A 20,291-nucleotide genomic window follows, 5' to 3' on the forward strand; every position below is an offset into this window, starting at 1 on the left:
TTAGGCAAGAAAAGAAAATAAAACACAAATGAAGAAAGGAAGGAGTAAAACTCATTATTTGCAGGTAATTTGATATTACAAAGAAAATGCTAAGGACTCCAACAAACTATCAGAACTATAAGTGAATTCAGTACAGTGCAGGATACAGAAATCTGTTGGGTTTCTATGCACTAATAATGAACTATCAGAAAGAGAAAATAAGAAAACAGTCCCATTAACAACTGCAGCAGAAAGAAAATCTAAACAAAAAACCTTGAATTTATAGATACAGAGAACAGATTGCCAGAGACAGGGTTTGGAGGTTAGGTGAAATGAGCGAAGGTGGTCAAAGACACAAACTTCAAGTTATAAGTATTCAAAGATATAATGTACAGCATGATGACTACATTTGATGACACTGTGTGCTGCTAAGTCACATCAGTCGTGTCCGACTCTGTGTGACCCCATAGACGGCAGCCCACCAGGCTCCCCTGTCCCTGGGATTCTCCAGGCAAGAACACTGGAGTGAAAAGTGAAAGGGAAGTCTCTCAGTCATGTCCGACCCTTAGCATGGACTGCAGTCTACCAGGCTTCTCCATCCATGGGATTTTCCAGGCAAGAGTACTGGAGTGGGGTGCCATTTCCTTCTCTAGATGACACTGTATTTGTAAGTTAACGAAGAGCTTAAATGTTCTCATCATGGGAAAAAAAAAATTTTGTAACTATGCATGGTGATGGATGTTAACAGGCTTACTGTGGAGATCATTTTGCAGTATACACAGAGATCTAGTCATTACTTTGTACATCAGAAACTGCTATGTTACTTGTCAATTATATCTCAAAAAAGAAAACAGTTTACAATTGCAATAATATACATGTTTGGTGTGTGAATGGGTTTTGTTGTTGTTTGTTTCCTCTTTTTATCTCATGCATTTTTTACTTATTTATTTAGATACACAGAAGTAAAAACAAATGGAAATTTCATCTCAAGGATGGCATTATGAATCTTAATGGAAGAGATTATATATTTTCCAAAGCCATTGGAGATGCAGAATGGTGAAAAGAGTTGGTTCTTTTTCTTTTATAAATAAAACAAAAGAAACTTAAAAAAAAAATTTAAAGTGGACAGTTTGAAACTTGGGACATATACCAACCAAAACTCAACTTCTGCATGTCAGAAAAGTGCAGTAGAAGCAGAGCTACTGGAACAAAGAGACCTTGACAACACAGACACTACTTCTAACTGGCAAGCCATGGAACTGTAGCACCTGGGGTTGTTGGGGTGGGGAGGGTGGGGATTTGTGTAAGAAAACCGGAATTGTCGATTTTAAATACAGGTACCTGCCACTGGTGATGAGCATGTAAAGCTTTGTTTATATTCCTTCCTCCAACTTGAGTTCAGCCAGAAGATACTTGTTGGAATGAACTGAAGAAACTTCCCTTTTGATAGATTGAACTGAAACTGCTTATTGTACGTGGTTATATTTGGTAAAAATTGCGTGTTGAGCTTTTTACAAAAGGGTAAGAATTATGGTGTTGAATTTTAATTCTCTTGTATAAGGAAACAGTTTAGAACTCTTATAGGTCTTAAATATTTTTACTTGCTGTTCTCCCTCAGTAATACATACCTCTTCCTTCCCTGCTTGATGAAACATCTATTTACAAGTTAAAGGAAGTGTATAATCAGTAGTTACAGTTTGGAGACAAAATTTACCTAGGAGTGGATGTTTATTTTAATTAGGTTTTCAGACTCATTATAAAGACTTGGGTCTCGTCTGAGTTGAGCAGAATTAAAATGACAACTTCAGTTTCCTAACAGAATTGTATTTGTTTCTTTTAGTCCCACACCTTAAAAAGAAACCCCAAGTGGCTCCTCAGGAATGCAGTTTTGTTGCACAAAGGTACCATCTAGCTGGAATTATATACATATGAATAGATAATTTTCCTGTTGGACTGAAGTGTATGCTTATATATATGTTTAGTCTTTAAGCTAAACAAACATTTAGATAACATTCTGTGCATTGATTGATGCATTGGGCAGGTGGGAGGACCTGGATTTTTATCAAACAACTTAGTAATTTTAAAAGTTTCTTGTGTTTACTAGTAAAGAATTTTAAAACTCTTATTCTAATTGAACACATTTTTAAAAATGCAACTTTGTAATTTGAGGGAGAAATTTTGGGGTTAGAGGAGGGTGGGCCACTAAGCACATGCTTGCCTCTCTGGCACTGGTCCTTCCCGGCCACTGACAATACACACGCGGGCTCCAGTTTGCACATCGGGAAGACAGCATGGAAATTTGGCTTGTATATTAAAAACAGTACAAATGTAATATGTATATGAAGAATGCATAGCTCTGTATTCTGTAAGGGGCTGTAAAGAACAATGTGGCAGTGCTGTATGTTCAGTGAGAACGAGTTGCTTGGGAGAACTGCAGGAACACGTGTCCTCACCTTTGTTCTTAACACCTAATTCTTTTCATGGTTTATTTTGACAAAATTCACATGTGTTTAACTTGTATATTGATTTTTTTTTAAGTCTTCCACTTTTGTCTTCCTTTTATTTGCCTTTGTGTTTCCAGAAGTAACAGAGGAACACTTTAAAGTACATTGCAGAGAAAAACTGTGAGCTGTTTTATATTGTTTTTTCTTTATTTTAGCACAAATCTTTAAACTTCTTGAAAAGGCTAATTTTTTTTTTCTTTTGCCTACTTCCCTCCAAAAATACCACCTTGGTCCCTTTAACTTATGTTCTGAACTTTGATATAAATGGTGGTTTCTAGCATGCTAGTAGTTAGATTTATTTTGATGCCATATCTGGTGATACGGTTTTAATTTTTACTATATTAGTTTTTTGGAGGTTTATTTGTTTACCCCACTATGCTCAAAGCACATGCAGGTTTTTTGTTTTGCTTTGTTTTTGTTGAGCCTGGGAGGAGAGGGGAAGGGAGTAAAATCACAGAAGTCCTGTTGTTCATTTGTCCTTCAGTATAGTTGCTAGTAGGTTTATATTTACCTAGTGAAGAAATCAATGACCTGAACTACCTATAAAAGTTTAGCATTGCTGCAGTGTTGATTGAAACCCTTTGGCTATCTAGTAGTTCTTACGCTACTGAACCTTGGATTACTATATGATACTCAGCTTATATTTTGGACTCTCTATGTAGACAAAAACATTGCATTCATAATAAAATTGTATACTAGCCTGTTTTATAACATTGAAACATGAACAACCACTGCTTTCAGTGTGACTTAGTAGGGTTGTTTTGAAGCAGGAAATAACCGTTTATATTTGCACCTGTGTATATTGCATATCAATTATAACATACTTGGCAAGCGCTTTTATTTTACCTGTGAAAATTCTGAAAACTGGTCCAAACAACACTGCATACCAAATTGTGCTCTTATGTATCACTGCATTGTGTTCCTTTTTAGTCAGATAGCGTGTTTTAGTTTTATTATAGCGGCTTGCTTTAAGAATCCCACTTGCTTATCTTTTATTGTACTTGAATTCTTAATCGTGCTTTTAACATTTTATTTAACATTATTTCACTAGGTTTCATAAAAAATGTCATTCCTTTGAAAAATGCAAGGATTCCCACTTTCAAAATTTTGAAGTAAAGATAACGTTTAATCAAAGAAGGAAAATAGTTCAGACTTGGTATTATGAAAAAGTGAAGGTTTCAGAAACGGATTTGTTTAGATTTGCACAGATGATGATGGCACCTTTTATTTAAAAACAATCAACAGTGCTAAGGAAATTTTACACAAAAGTACTAGGTTTAAGTGGAATGTGTGCCTTTCAGTGTATGTACTCTTTATTTTTGGTGGTCATTTGGATAATCAGACCGTTTGAATGGCTGAGAGCACATTTAAATTCTGTGGAGTGCCACATTTGGCTAAAACAACTCTAATGTGCAATTAGTTTCTGGACTAAAATGTCTGTTATATGAGGGGGATCTTTATATTGGGCTTTTATATTTTTTTAAATGTTCACATTTCTTTCTATTAATTAAATGCCGTCATAGCACCACATTTATATTGTTGCCTCTCTTAAAATCAAAGCCACCTTGATGTTCTCTTTGGCATGCATCAAGATTTGAGCAGTGTGTATAGTGATTAAAATGTGTTCTTGAAGAGCATAGTCTAATAGACTCTGGTTTAGACTGCAAGAACATAAAAGTATAATAGCTTTTGTATAAAGATTTTCTTTTGCTATATGAAAATCAAGGATTTGGTTTGCTTTTTTTCTGGCTTTTATGGAGGAATAAAAAGGGTTATCTCCTTCTAAGAGTAATTTTTGATTATCTTATAGCAATAATGTCACCATTCTTTTCAGAAATAAATACACCTTGTATAGGAAATCAGACATAATTTTCTTGGGAGCTCCCTTTATATCTTAGCTTTTTCTTCCTCTTAAGAAAATTCCTGTATTTTCAGATTATTTCATCTTGAACTTTTTTGAGCTGTTGTGCAATGTAATATTTTATTGATTCATCTTAGTACTTTTTCATTTTATTCCATATATCTATCTCTCTGTCTATCAGCTGTTTCAGGTTTTTAATTCATTGGTTAAAAAATAGTTGCTTTATATATTTCCTCATGGGTTTATGTTATATAGTTTTACATTTTAATCTGTTATGCTATGGAAATTATCCTGAAGTTTGTATTCCCTTTTTAAGTCTGCCTTATTAGTCTATTTTTTGTCATTTTTTATGGTTTAAGGAAGAACACACAGAACTTGATATTTTTATTTTGAGGAACAAGAAAAATTGTTTTTTCTTTTAGGAGAACTACACTGAGTTATTAACTACTATTTCAAGTTAAGTTTCCTTAAATCATCTGGTATGCTTCAGGGCTACAATTTGTGGGGAGGGGCTAATTCTTTTTGCTGTTCTGAGCTACTATTGTCAACTGCTGTTGTACATACTGTTATGTGTAAGGGCGTAAATATATTTATTATGTTTGTAAAATTCATTCTGTACAATTGCAGATCAAGGTTGCTCTTCTGTGATATACGGGATATTATGTTTTAAAGACCATCTTGGAATACAATTAGAGAACTTAGTATTTTGATGTACTAAGACCTATTTTAAGTTTAATATTTTACCTTTGCAAAAACTTTAATTAAAGATGTTATTTAAAAAAAGTAATGCTGCTTGCTTTGCTTACTAGTTTATAAAATTGTTATATAGATAACTGAATAAAACTATACAGTTGAGAAAGGAAAATGCTTTACATTGTTAATAAGTTCCATTATCAAAAAGAGGTATCATTAAATTCTATACCTTTAATTGGAGTGGAATGTCAGTCTGAATATTAAACTGTTATAAATTCTTAGTACTATTCTTAAAAGAACTATTCTTTTAATTTCTAGGCACACAGGAATTTAAATTGGGCTAAAGTCACACCAACAAAGTATAACTAAAAATTGATATAAATAACATATTGTATTAAATGAGTATTTCTACTCCAAAGAATAGATTACTTAGGATAAAATTATTTGAGAACATACTTATTTTTTAATTTAACTGTTTAGCTATATATTTTTCTTTTAGATCAGAGTTTGTAAATAGTTGCATAAAAGGAGAATCAGATCATTAAGGCCTGTACTACATATTGAGTATATTTTGTGTTATTTTTGAAAGTATTAAATAATTAGCAAGTATTTTTATTTATAGTTATTTCAAATGAATCATTAAGATCTTAGCTTGCTTTTTTGTAATTTTTTTTTATCCTGTTACTACTTTATCTAGGAAACGTGCAAATTTTAACCATTAAAACAGTCATAATAAAGATACTTTATTTGTTGCAGCAAATCTTGTATTTTTGCAGTTTAATTCAGGCTCCTACATTGATGACCTTAACCTTTTTGGTCTCACTTTCTCCATATATAAAATGACAGCAGTATGGTTTTGAGAATTAAGTGAGATAATACACATAAAGATCCTAAAGTGGTGCATTTTGTACCATAGTAGACACTCAGATATCCCAGTTAGTAACTTCATAATATCCGTGGAGCTGAAAAATATTTTTAAATGGTCAAGAATAGCAAAAGAGAATATGGTCTGAATTGAGAGGCAGTAAAAGATTTGGATACAGCAAAACAAATTAAGCCTGAGAGGTTTGAGTTAATGGAGCCGTGTGTCTGTCTATAGCAGAAAGGGCCTGAGAGGAGAAAAGTGAACGATGGGGTATGGAGAAGAATAATGAAACACCGGGAAGTCTGTAAGCTTTTCTTTCCCTTCTTGAATTATATGTCTAAAATAGGTTGGATTTTTCCCAAAGCGAAAACTGTAGTAATGTTATAACATTTTTAAAATTATGTAATTTTCCTAAATAGTAATGGGTTCTGTGCTCATTTCATTTATGGAGAAAATAATGAAACACTGTTAATGAAAGACATTGAAAGTGTGATCACATCACTCTGACATGAGCCTCTCTCCCAGTGCTTGCTGGCAATCCTGTTTATGGAGGCAGATAGGAGGCAAATAGCTTTTGTATCATTGCTCCTACTTCCCAGCCAGACAGGAAGATGCAGTGTAAGTAACTGGTTACTTCTGTTTCTGTTTGAACTGTCAATTTTCTGAGGCTGAAAGGGAATCAAGCACAGAGGATGTATTAACATATTCATTCAACTCGATGATCTTCCACAGGCATGGAATTGTGATCAGTGTTATTGGATAAGCCACAGATGAATAAGGGAGTTGCTGTCTTTAAAAGCAGTGAAGTTGGATTGTCTGGGTTCTAATCCTAGTGTGGATTGGATTGACAGCAGTGAGTTAGGGCAGATTACCAAACTAGACTACCTCATAGGTTTGTTGTGACATAATGACAGATGACATCATACATACGTTGCATTTATTACAGTCCTTGACATGTGTATATACCCTTGATACCTGTATGTACCCATATGTCTTTGTAAGGCATAATAGTCACAAAAGATCTTAAACTGGCTGGGTTACTTATGTGAGTTCTCCTTATCTTCCTATTTAATAGAAAGAGGTTTACCATCTGTGATGAGACTTCATCAGATTAAAGTGAGAGATCTGAGAACTTAATATTAGCAGTTATTGAGAGCATTGAACTTGTCAATGGAAATAATTCTAGAAACTTGTAGTTGTGCTCCTCACATTGGAAATGAATTTTGTGTTCTTGAGCCAAGAATGGCCTGGATCTTAGCTTCGAATTTTAGCTTTCTGAAGGTTGCTGTGTTGATATGATACCGGTTACCTCCTGAGCACTTCTTCAAATAGCCTATTTTCTCAAACACAACGTGACAGAAACAGAATTCATTCCAATTTCTATTTCCCCACTCCCAAATACACAATGTGAATTAGTGACTGCTGTTTTCCCAATCACTTTTTTTAAGCAATAAAAACAAAATTTATTGGAATAACTAAATTTGCAAAAATGGGCCCTTAAAAATAGCACATGTGCCTGCCTATATACTAGTTTTCTCTTGTTAGCCAAAATTATAAATTATCCCTCAGAGAAATGCAAGTTACCAAATAATCAAGTTTTCACTCTGTTTACAGTGAACCAACAAATTATTAATTGGAAAATGGTTCACCAGAAATGGCCTTGATCACTGTAGCTTTAAAGACTTAACACAGGTAACCTTGCTGTCAACTGTATCTTCTTGGCTGTTGGCTGTTTTAAATCAATCTGATCATTACTAGGTGTCTCTTGGGACTCCTGAAAAGTGTCTCTAGCCCTCTTCCTTTTCCTCAGCACGTTTACTGGATTTGATGGCTATTCTTGTTTTTTGTTGTTGTTTTTTTTTCCCCAGCCATCACTGGGATTTGAAGCTCAATATCATCTAACCCAGTCTTAACCAATCCTAAGAAATAGCTCTACTGCCTAAGTTTTGCTCAAAACAAAATCCACAAGTTGTTCCTTATTCCCTTCCTTTTTCTCTTTTCACTGATACCAACTGTAAGTCACCCCTAAACCAGACCAGCATCAACTGGTCTGACAAATGTTGCACTTGCCCTTCCTACAAAGGGAGAACCTGGGGCAAGCTTTCCTTAATCAGATCTCAGCTGTGTCTGTCAGAGTCCCTGGCTTGCCTCTCACGATGTGGGCCCCTTCCTGTTCTGTTCTTGCTGACCCTGACTTGCAGATTTGTCTCACTAAAGCCCATTTCTTACCCCACATTCATGCACAGGTGAAAATCCACAGGGGGACCCGCCTGGTCACATGAGCATACAAGTTCAGTTCTTAAGTGAAGCATTTGCAGCTGATTTTTTTCTAGTCCTGCAACACTCTCCCTTCAGATCTTTAAATTCTAATTGTCGAGAATATTCCTGTTGCTTCTACCATGCTTTGTTTTAACAGTGACATCTCTTGATTTGTCCTCCTTCCTCATTCCAGATTTGTTCTAACTCACTCTTATTAAGACAGCTGATATATTTAATATATAATGGACTCTTAAGAATGAGTAAGATCCTCCATCAGGGAAAATGGATATGTGTAGCAAGTCAGTTTCATCAAAGAAGAAAAGCAAATGTCATTTAATTGACTCTCTTAATAATTGAGGGAATACAAAATAAGACAATAATATTAAGTCATTTTTCTACTTCCCCAGTGACCAGAAAACAATACTCTGTCATAGTCAGGGTGTGCATAAATGGACCTTACAATGGATTGCTTGGGGGAGTGCAAAATGGTACCCACTTTGTGGTGGACAGAAGGAAGAAACACAAGTGCTTCAAGTCAGGACAGGGGGACGGTACCTACTCGTTCCCCTTAACAAAAGCTATCTAGGAAGCTCAAGTGTAATGACTGTGGGGGAGGACAGGTCTTTGGGAGTGGGCTAAGAAGACCCATGTTTGGTATATTAACTTTGTGGGGCCTGTTAGACATCCAGCTTGACATACCAAGAAAACAAGATAAGGAGACAGAGCCTGGAGCTCAGCAGGGGTGTCTGAGCTGAGTAATACCTTTGGGATTTATTAGCATTTAAAGCCACAGAGATGTTTCACCCAAGCAAGAAAGTAAAAAGGGTCCAGAACCAACCCTGAAGGCACAACCAAGCTAAATATTGAGAGTAGAACTAGCTAATAGGAATGGCTTCATAATTTATAGAACCCAGTACAAAATGAGAAACGGAGGCCCATTGTTGAAAACATTAAAAATTTAAAGGGAGTGACTGTGGGACCCTTTGTGAGTGCACTTGTCACATACCCTTGAAGCTGGCCCTGGGAGTCAGTAAGGGAGAATGAGGAAGCAAGGCTAGTGAAGAAGGAAGAAAGGGGAGAGATTGATAGCTTACAAATCAAAGAGCACAGTATTTTAATAAAGGTCAGGTCCTGGTTAGCTTGATGCTTTCAAATTGTGCAGAAGACTCTTGAGGGTCCCTTGGACTGTAAGGACATCAAACCAGCCAATCCTAAAGGAAATCAGCCCTGAATATTCATTGGAAGGATTGGTGCTGAGGCTGAAGCTCCAATATTTTGGCCACCTGATGTGAAGAACTGACTCATTGGAAAAGACCCTGATGCTGGGAGAGATTGAAGGTAAAAGAAGAGGGCAGCAGAGGATGAGATGGTTCGATGGCATCACTGACTCAGTGGACATGAATCTTAGCTAGCTCTGGTAGATAGTGGAGAACTAAGGACCTGGCATACTGCTGTCCATAGAGTCACAAAGAGTCGGACACAACTTGCGAACACCGCTTTTTGTTGTTCAACAACAAAGCTTGAGCCATTCTTCCCTGGCTATGGTCATTGATTCCAGGGTTAAGTTCTTGCTTGAAATGCTCAGACTCTCCCTTCAGAGTTGAATGAGGAGGCATTAGTTCAACAGCCATCCTGTGACCTTGAGAAGAACTAAGCTTAAGGTAAAGATGATATGGGAAGGCAGAGCAAAAGAAACAATGTCTTTCATGACCTTATAACTAACTAAGCCTTTTAGTTGATAATTTATTCTGTTTACACCAACCATAAATACTGATTTTATATTTTCTGTTTACATTCTTTTCCTTTAATCCTCACTTCTCTGCCTTTTAGCTGTATACAGTTTCCTGCATTTCACCTTGCTCATTCGCTGGCTTGCTTTAGGCCTGGGTTGTCAGACTAAGACTTGGGCTTCTTGGTGGCTCAGATGGTAAAGAAACCATCTGCAGTGTAGGAGACCAGGGTTCGATCCTTGGGTCGGGAAGGTCCCCTGGAGAGGGAAATGGCAACCCATTCCAGTATTCTTACCTGGGGAATCCCATGGACAGAGGAGCCTGGAGGGCTACAGTCCACAGGGTCACAGAGTCGGACATGATGGAGCAACTAACACTTCACTTGTGAGATGGTTTCCCTGCAGACAGAGGAGCCTGTAAGTGTAGCTCCCAGACAGTGGACAGTACTAGAGGGTGAGACAACTCTGACTTTGGAACCAGACCTGGGGGCCAGGGGCCAGCTGTACCACTCTCTGAGACTCAGATCCCTCATCTATAAAATCTATAGTAAAACCATTGTTATAATGGTTACCTTACACTCTTTTTGTAAAATGTAGTGTAATGTAAAGTGTAGAGTACACATTAGGTCTAATTTTTTTTTCTTTTTAGCCGTGCACTGTGGTTTGCAGAATCTTAGTTCTTTGACAGGGATCAAGCCCTGGAAGTGAAAGCACCAGGTCCTAATAATCACTGGACTGCTAGGGAATTCCCTGAAAAATATTTCATTATATTAGCAAAAGGGCCTTAAGTTTCTTTTGGTTTGATCTTAGTACTCTACAGTTGAGGCCTTTAAAAACCCAAAAAACTAATGCAAACTAACCAACATTGTGCAACTAGTATAAGGTGTAGCCAGAAAGCCTCCTGATGCCTAGGTGGAATCCTTGAGGCGGGCAGTGAGGGTCCATGACAAAGTTTCATTGAACTTAAACAGTATGCAGTGATGTTTTTAATGCACAGTTGTAGCACAAGAATAGCAATTCTCTTCTTGCACCCGGTCTGCTGTACATATTTGTACTAACTTGATCCCGTATAACAGCCTGTCAGCTCCTGTTGATTTTAAGAACAGGTTCAAAGTGATTTGTAAAAATATACCATTCAACTTGGAGTCAAGTGGTTACCCTCCTAGTTCACTGTATTTTCTCTGGGGTTTATCAGTGAGAAGGTGCTGAAAGCTTTGCTGCCTTTTAAAATAAAAGTCAGTTGTAGTCTACAACAAGGCAGACTGTGGGGTAGTAAGGGGATACCTGGAGACCACCAGAGTGTTTCTGTGGGCTTAATCTTATACCTTTGTGTGTGAAATTCTCCTGAGTGTAATTAGAGAAACAGAGTAGAGCTGGGTGTTTTGTTGTCAAGCTTGATTTCAAGGCATAATTTCCATTCCTTGATACTCATCCCTTTATGAAAGGTCTAAAATATGAAAAAAACTCAAAATCTGAAAATTTTACACATTCCAAGTTTCCCATAGGATAATGGAAACTTGAGGGGTTATCTCGGTCATTTTTGTTTTCTTAGGTGTAGACTGTGGAGGCCATGTCAGCTCATAAAATAGTCAAAATCTAAAAGAGAGTTATATTTTTTTCCATGGGAATTTTTAGATCTTCAAGACTGGGAGACAGCATCTCCAGTGACCCTGAGATAACTGCTCCAAGGAGGTGAGGGGAGGAGTCAGGTGCTATAGAACTCTTACAACAAAGGGCAGGTGGTCTAAACATCAAAAGATCATTGTTAATTAAAGAAAACCAGCTATCTCAAGGAATGTAGTGCTTTTCTATGTATGGGAAGATGCGAGAGTCTGCCCTCATTGAAATCATGGCTTTCATATGTAGCTCACCTACCTGGGGCCAGTGTCCTGTTTTGTTTCATGTCCTGAATTCCTCAGTGCTCACCATAGGCACTGGCAGTCACCTTAACGGCTGCCAGATGGCACATATTGTCTCCTTCCTGGTATTGTGCCCTCCAGACTCAGAAATTTCCTTTGGAGGGTTGGAATCACTGATGTCTGTGACATCCATACTACTGATATGGCAGGAAATATTCCATTTCTCAGCCATCATATTGATCAGAATGTGGGCATCTGTTAAAAGCCTCAAGAATATTCTATGCAGTTCCTTAGGAGCTGAAGATGGACACTGGACTATACAGTCCATTGGGGTTGTTCACTTGCTCAGTTGTGTCCAACTCTGCGACCCCATGGAAGGTAGCACACTAGGCTTCCCTGTCCATCACCAACTCCCAGAGCTTACTCAAACTCATGTCCAATGAGTCAGTGATGCTATCCAACCATCTCATCCTCTGTCATCCCCTTCTGCCTTCAATCTTTCCCAGCATCAGGATCTTTTCTAATGAGTCAGTTCTTCGCATCAGGTCACCAAAGTATTGGAGTTTCAGCTTCAGCATCAGTCCTTTCAAAGTATATTCAGGGTTGATTTCCTTTAAGATTGACTGGTTTGATCTCGAGGAACTCTGAAGAGTCTTCTCCAACATGACAGTTCAAAAGCATCAGTTCTTCGGCACTCAGCCTTCTTTATGGTCCAACTCTCACAGCCATACATGACAACTGGAAAAAAACATAGCTTTGACTAGATGGATCTTTGTTGGCAAAGAAATGTCTCTGCTTTTTGACATGCTGTCTAGGTTGGTCATAGCTTTTCTTCCAGGGAACAAGCATCTTTTAATTTCTTGGCTGTAGTCACCATCTGCAGTGATTTTGGAGCCCCCCAAAATAAAGTCTGTCACTGTTTCCATTTTTTCCCCCATCTGTTTGCCATTTAGTGATGGGACCAGATGCTATTATCTTCATTTTTTGAATGTTGAGCTTTAAGTCAGCTTTTTCATTCTCCTCTTTCACTTTCATCAAGAGGCTCTTTAGTTCCTCTTCAGTTTCTGCCAAAAGGGTGATATCATCTGCATATCTGAGGTTATTGATATTTCTCCTGGAAATCTTGATTCTCGTTTGTGCTTCATGCAGCCCAGCATTTCATATGATATACTCTACATACAAGCTAAATAAGCAAGATGATAACATGCAGCCTTGATGTACTCTTTTCCCAATTTTGAATCATTTCATTGTTCATGTCCGGTTCTAACTGTTGCTCCTTGACCTGCATACAGATTTCTCAGCAGGCAGGTCAGGTGGTCTGGTATTCCCAGCTCTTGAAGAATTTTCCAGTTGTGATCCCCACAGTCAAAGGCTTTAGTGTTGTCAGTGAAGCAGAAGTAGGTGTTTTTCTGGAATTCCCTTACTTTTTCTATGATCCAGCGGCTATTGGTAATTTGATCCCTGGTTCCTATGCCTTTTCTAAATCCAGCTTGTACATCTGGAAGTTCTCAGTTCATGGACTGTTAAAGCCTATCTTGAAGGATTTTGAGCATTACATTGCTAGCACATGAAATGGACACAATTGTGCGATAGTTTGAGCATTCTTTGGCATCGCCCTTCTTTGGAATTGGAATGAAAACTGACCTTTTCCAGTCCTGTAAATCAGTGCTGAGTTTTCCAAATTTGCTGGCATATCGAGTGCAGCACTTTCACAGCATCGTCTTTTAGGATCTGAAATAGCTGAGCTAGAATTCCATCAACTCCACTAACTTTATTCATAGTGATGTTTCCTAAGGCCCACTTGACTTCTTATTCCAGAATGTCTGGCTCTAGGTGAGTGATCCCCATCCTGGTTATCTAGGTCATTAAGACCTTTTTTGTATAGTTCTTCTGTGTATTCCTGACACCTCTTAATATCTTCTGCTTTTGTGAGGTCTATACCATTTCTGTCTTTTATTGAGCCCATCTCTGCATGAATTGTTCCCTTGGTATCTAATTTTCTTGAAGAGATCTCTAGTCTTTCCCATTTTATTGTTTTCGTCTATTTCTTTGCATTGATCTCTGAGGAAGGCTTGTCCTTGTTATTCTTTGGAACTCTGCATTTGGATGGGTATATCTTTCCTTTTCTCCTTTGCCTTTCACTGTTCTTATCTCAGCTCTTGTAAGGCCCTCCTCAAACAACCGTTTTGCCTTTTTGCATTTCTTTTCCTTGAGGGTGGTTTTGATCAGTGCCTCCTCTACAGTGTCATGAACCTCTGTCCATAGTTCTTCAGGCACTCTTATCAGATCTAATCCTTTGAACCTGGTTTCCCTTAATTAAGAATGATCTTGTGATGTTCTGACTACCTTCCACTTGTTGCAATCTTCTATGTAACCTGACTCTTCCTCCTCACCTCCTCAGAAAAATTCCTTCAGGGTCACTTGAGATGCTATCTTCAGGCCTTGACGTCCTAAAAACACCCATGAAATAAAACATAACTCTCAGCTTCTAGGTTGTGACTAGTTTTTAAGCTGACACATATTGTAGTTGACGCACACTGGGGTTGCTTCCACGTGTTAGTTATTGTCGCTGATGCTTCAGTGAATATGAATGTACAAACATCTCTTTGAGATCTTGCTTCAAATGCTTTTGATTTCATATCCAGAAGTGGAACTGTTGCATCACCTGATAATTCTGTATTTAATGGTTTGAGGAACTGCCACAGTGTTTTCCACACTGCTTTTCCATTTTCTTATCAACAGTGCAGAGTTCTAATTTCTCCACATTCTTACTAACACTAGTTTTTCTTAAAAAAATTTATAATAGTTATCCCAATGGGTGTGAAGTGGTATCTGCTAGTTTTGATTTGCATTTCTCCAGTGATTAGTGATGTTGAGCTTTGTGTATTTATTGGCCATTTGTTTATCTTCTTCGGAGAAATGTCTGTTCAAGTCTTTTACCTATTTCTGAGATGGGTGATTTGTGTTTTCTGTTGTGTTAGGAGTTCTTTCTGTATTCTAGATATTAATCTCATATGATTTGCAAGTATTTTCTCTCTGTGCATTGACTGTTTTTTTTTTTTTTTTAACTGTTGAACTTCTTTTTTGAATACAATTTATCTATTTTTTAAAATTCTGTTGCCTATGCTTTCGGTGCCATATCCAAGAAATAATTGCCAAATCCAGTCTTGTGACGATCTTGCCCTTTTTTTCTTCTTCTAAGAATTTTATAATCTGGGGCCTTCGATCTAGACATTTAAGTTAAATTTTATGTGTGTTGGTTCCAGTTTCTTTTTTTTGCATGTGGATATAAAGTTTCCTCAGCACCATTTGTTGAAAAGACTGTCCTTTCTCCATTGTCCTCAAGATTGTCCATTCCCCATGAATGATCTTAGCACCCTAGTCAAAGTAGTTTGACTATATTTATGAGGGTTTATTTCTGGACTCTCATATTAGTCTAATAATCCAGACTCTCATATTAGACAAACATATTTAGGCTATATATTTGCTTTTATAATAGTGCCACATTGTTTTAATTATGATAGCTTTGAGGTAAGTTTTAAAATCAAAGAACTTTGAATCTTGAGAGTTTGAAACAAAGTTTCGGGAGCAGGCCGAGGTCCTATTTGTGTTTCGAGGTCCTGTATGTGTTTCGGTTCAGTGGTGTGACAGTGGCTATCTGGGGCAGAGGGGCCCATAGTAGCTGCCTGGGTACACTGTTGCTGGGGCAGGGCTGTGGCTTTGCCTCCTTTGCTTGGTTACTCACTGAGCCTGATTTTTCAGGCTTTGCACTGATTCAGCAAACTATTCTTCCAATTGATTCTTCTGCTTAAGTGAATCAGAACCTGTTTTTATTGTTCACAACCAAGAACCCTGATCGTGTAGCTCATTTCATCTGGGAATGAGCCACAATGAGTTAGCAGGAACAACTTTGTTAATCATGCCAAGCAGTGTCCTTTGCATGGTTCAGCAGCAAGGTTCACACTCAGTTATACACCTATGCAGTATTCGAACACTTCCACATTTATCCGGAATCAAGATTTCTGAGAGAAATATCAATAACCTCAGATATGCAGATGACATCACACTTAGGCAGAAAGTGAAGAGGAACTAAAAAGCCTCTTGATGAAAGTGAAAGTGGAGAGTGAAAAAGGTGGCTTAAAGCTCAACATTCAGAAAACGAAGATCATGGCATCTGGTCCCATCACTTCATGAGAAATAGATGGGGCAACAGTGGAAACAGTGTCAGATTTTATTTTTCTGGCCTCCAAAATCACTGTAGATGGTGACTGCAGCCATGAAATCAAAAGACGCTTACTTCATGGAAGAAAAGTTATGACCAACCTAGATAGCATATTCAAAAGCAGAGACATTACTTTGCCAACAAAGGTCTATCTAGTCAAGGCTATGGTTTTTCCAGTGGTCATGTATGGATGTGAGAGTTGGACTGTGAAGAAAGCTGAGCACCAAAGAATTGATGCTTTTGAACTGTGGTGTTGGAGAAGACTCTTGAGAGGCCCTTGGACTGCAAGGAGATCCAACCAGTCCATTGTGAAGATCAGCCCTGGGATTTCTTTGGAAGGAATGATGCTAAAGCTGAAGCTCCAGTACTTTGGCCACCTCATGCGAAGAGTTGACTCATTGGAAAAGACTCTGATGCTGGGAGGGATTGGGGGCAGGAGGAGAAGGGGACGACCGAGGGTGAGATGGCTGGATGGCATCACTGACTCAATGGACATGAGTCTAGTGAACTCCAGAAGTTGGTGATGGACAGGCAGGCCTGGTGTGCTGCGATTCATGGGGTCGCAAAGAGTCGGACATGACTGAGTGACTGAACTGAACTAACTGAAGCTGGGGTAAACAAGGTTTGATTCAGCAGAACTGTGGAAACAGAGGCATGTCTTAACCATCTTCCTACGCTTAGTTGTCCGACTTCGTATTAACCCATTCCTCCCATTAGGCATTCAGTATCCCATAACCTCTCCAGGCCAGAATACTGGAGTGAGTAGCCTTTCCTTTCTCCAGGGGCTCTTCCCAACTCAGGGATCAAACCCAGGTCTCTCACATTGCAGGCGGATTCTTTACCAGCTAAACCACAAGGGAAGTCCTCACTGGATACATAAGACAGCAAAGTATTTATATTATTATTATTGTTATTTATTGTTTAATAGGGCTTCCCAGATGGCTCAGTGGTTTAAGAATCAGTGTGGCCATGCAGGAGACACAGATGTGGGTTCAGTTGCTGGGTCAGGAAGATCCGCTGGAGAAGGAAATGGCAACCCACTCCAGTCTTCTTGCCTGGGAAATGCTGTGAACAGAGGAACCTGGGGGACTACCGTCCATGGGAGTCACAAAGAGTCGGAAATGACTGAGCAACTGAGCACAGAAACTTATGCTCTTTAATTCTTGTAATAGCCCCAAGGATGGTTATTTTTGTGGAAGTCAAATAACTTGCTTAAGATTACATAGTGAAATGGTAATAGTGAAGCTTAGGTCAAAATGGTAACTAGGATGAGTTAAAGTCTCTCTGTCTGCTCAGTTTGCAGGAAAAAATGGTTTTCACCTTAGCTGAACTCCTTGAGAAGAGGCTGTGGCCTTCCAGTAGCCTGGTCACCTGTTTTTGTTAAGAGGTAACATTCTGGGAACACTCTGAATCACCACCGTTTGCATTCAGCACTCTAAAAAGACACTGAAAAGATAGGGCGAGGAATGAATGTACCATCTGCGGCCACAATGGCAAAGCCAGTCTGCAGAGTGGTTCTGTGCTCACTTGAGGATCAGCAAAGTGGTTAGTTGTGGCTTTTTCCCTCTATTAATAGGATCAGATCAGATGAGTTAAAGGAAAAGAGTATAGGTTCAGAAAAGAATTTTTTTTGTTTGTTTGTTTACTGGAAGGGAGGGTTGTCTTTACAGCTCACATTGCTTTCCTTCTGGAAGTTTACTCCCAAGTAAGATTCCTAATGCAATCAGAGCAGTTCCTGTAGCTTTTGAGTGTTTCATTGCAGTGCATAGCACGTATATGGAAACCCAAAGGCTGATGCCCTGTGGTCATCAAAAAGCCCTACTTTCAGTCTTTAACTGAAGTACCTGAGCATAGGTAGCTCTTCTTGCCTACAGGTAAAGCTGTTGCATGCGGCCCTCCCAGACACATTTTGCAGCAACGACATCCTCAAGGCAGGGAGCAGTCTGTCCCAGGAGCAAGCAAGATGGTGGCAAACTGCAGAGAATTTAGATATGACAATAGTGCTGATTAAATTCAGTATGTTTTTATTATTACTGTGTATCGGCAACCCTAAGCAATGTAAATAATAAAACAACTCCTTGCAAAAAATAATTTTTTAGTGTGAGTTCTAATTGACCTAAATATAGTGTTATTTTTAAATAACCTACATTATTTTTAAATATAGGTTTAATATATTAAATATCGTGTTAAAATATAAGTTAAGCCTATATTAAATATAGGTGTTAAAAATGAACCTATATTAAATATAGGTTTACTATATTAAAACAGCCTATTGCTGTTTTAATAATATATGTGTTTTTTTCATTTGCTTTACATATCTTTTTAAAAGCCATTTTTCTTCATTTCACATGAATGAAAAAAGTTACAAAAATACAAATACTGTATGCTTTCACTGATAGGTGTTTAAAGTGGTCTGATTCATAGTAACCAAAAGTAGAATGGGGGGGGTCCTAGAGGCTGGGGGAGGGGAAGTGAGTTGCTTCATGGATAGAGAGTTTCATTTTTGCAAGATGAAAAAGTTCTGGAAATTATTTGCACAAGAAGATGAATATACTTAACTAATGAAGTATATGCTTAAAATTAAGATGGTAAATTTTATATGTTTTTAACCAAAATTTTTAAAAGTATAAATAGCTTTTAATGAACATTTTGTAAGCAGCATGGAAGTTAATTTGGAAAACTTCCACTTAATACTGTCCTACCCAGACACTTGGAGCACAGTCGTACTTGTTTGTTTCAAGAATAAATTCCCCTGCGTCCAGGACCTTCACACTCACTGAAGGCTAAGCTCATGAACTGAACTCTTGTGGTACTATATATTTCTGCGTCTAAACAATAGATTAGAAAGAAATAGTGGGAACACAATAATTGTAAGCAGAGAAACAAAATTTAGGTTTTTAATTATATCCTTTGATGTGGCCTTTGGAAATTTTTATTTATGCTTAAGTATCAAGCAGTGGGGCTTCCCAGATGACTCGGTGGTAAGGAGTCCACCTGACATTGCAGGAGACTCAGGAGACGGGGGTTCAATCCCTGGGTCGGGAAGATCCCCTGGAGAGGAAAATAGCAGCCCACTCCAGTATTCCTGCCTGGAGAATCCCATGGAGGGAGGAACCTGGTGGGCTACAGTCCAGGAGGCACAAAGAGTCAGACTTGACTAAGCACACACATATGTATGTGTCAAACAGTGAAACAATACAAATTCTGGAGTGCAACCCATTTTGTTTGGTTAATGCAAATTTTCGTCTATAAATGGAATACACTCATTTCATATCATGACCGTTACTGAAAATAATTGTGTCGTCTATGAGAGGAGGAGGTGTTAAAAAATGAAGCTCTCTGGGTGTCACATATTCTAGAAACTGGGCATCAGGATGAGACCCTATTTAATGATTCAGAAACAAACAGTTTACTAAATACAGAAATAGAGGCATGGTGGAAGGAGCATGTGCCTCCGAGTTAGGTGGATCTGAATTTGAATTCAGTCTCCACCTTTCCTCAGGGGACTTTGGGTGAGGCATTTAAATCTTTAGTCTGTTGGGGGGAAGAGCATTACCTCCCATGGAAGGAGGGTTTGCCTTGAATAGAGGAGGAAATGAGGACAAAGCACTTAGCACAGGCGTCTGCACGAGGCAAGCACCACAAGGGCCATGTGTTCCGTTCTAGGGCTGCCATAACAGCCCAGCACCAACTGGGCGGCTCAGAATAACCGAAGTTCTCTCTGGAAATCAGAGACTCGAAGTCATGCATCAGCAGGGCCGTGTTCCTGCTAAAGGCTCTAAGGGGAGAATCCTTCCTTGCTTTGTCAGCTTCCGGTGGCCCAGGTTTTTCTCGATAGGTAGCTGTGTCACTTTGATTTCTGCCTCGTTTTCACATGGCCGTTTCCTCTGTGTGTCTCATCTCCCTGCCTCACTCTGTGAAGACACTGGTCTTTAGGGCCCACTTAGGCAGCCAGGATAATCTCATCTGAAGGTCCTTAATTGTATCTGTGAAGATGCTTTTTCCTAATACAGTCACATTTAGGGAGCCACCATTTATCTTTTGGGGGCCACCATTCCACCTACTACAGTTAGCTATTAGTATTATTAAATACTATACACACCTCAGTGTTCATCACAGCCCTATTTACAATAGCCAGGACATGGAAGGAACCTAAATATCCAACAGAGGAATGAATAAAGAAGGTGTGGTATATATATACAGTGGAATATTACCTAGCCATAAAAGGGAACAAGGGACGCAGTTGGTGAAGAATCCACTTACCAATGTAGGAGATTCAGGAGATGGGGGTTCGATCCCTGAGTTGGAAAGATCCCCTGA

At 38.5% G+C, this 20,291-nt stretch overlaps 1 protein-coding gene across 2 annotated transcripts in view; it reads left to right on the plus strand.

Annotated features, from left to right (window-relative positions):
• The window catches only part of GTF2A1 (general transcription factor IIA subunit 1), a 40,058-nt gene extending 34,266 nt beyond the window's left edge, over positions 1–5,792 (plus strand). Inside the window, exon 9 of one of the 2 annotated variants that reach the window (XM_040225984.1) lies at positions 932–5,792. In XM_040225984.1, the coding sequence (XP_040081918.1) occupies positions 932–1,039 (108 nt within the window). In that variant the 3' untranslated portion in view covers positions 1,040–5,792. The remainder of the gene's footprint in view (positions 1–931) is intronic. The other variant, XM_040225985.1, reaches the window with a different exon arrangement.
• The last annotated feature ends 14,499 nt before the right edge of the window (positions 5,793–20,291 follow it).

The sequence above is a fragment of the Oryx dammah genome, unplaced genomic scaffold, assembly GCF_014754425.2.
Source record: "Oryx dammah isolate SB20612 unplaced genomic scaffold, SCBI_Odam_1.1 HiC_scaffold_26, whole genome shotgun sequence".
Taxonomy (NCBI): domain Eukaryota; kingdom Metazoa; phylum Chordata; class Mammalia; order Artiodactyla; family Bovidae; genus Oryx; species Oryx dammah.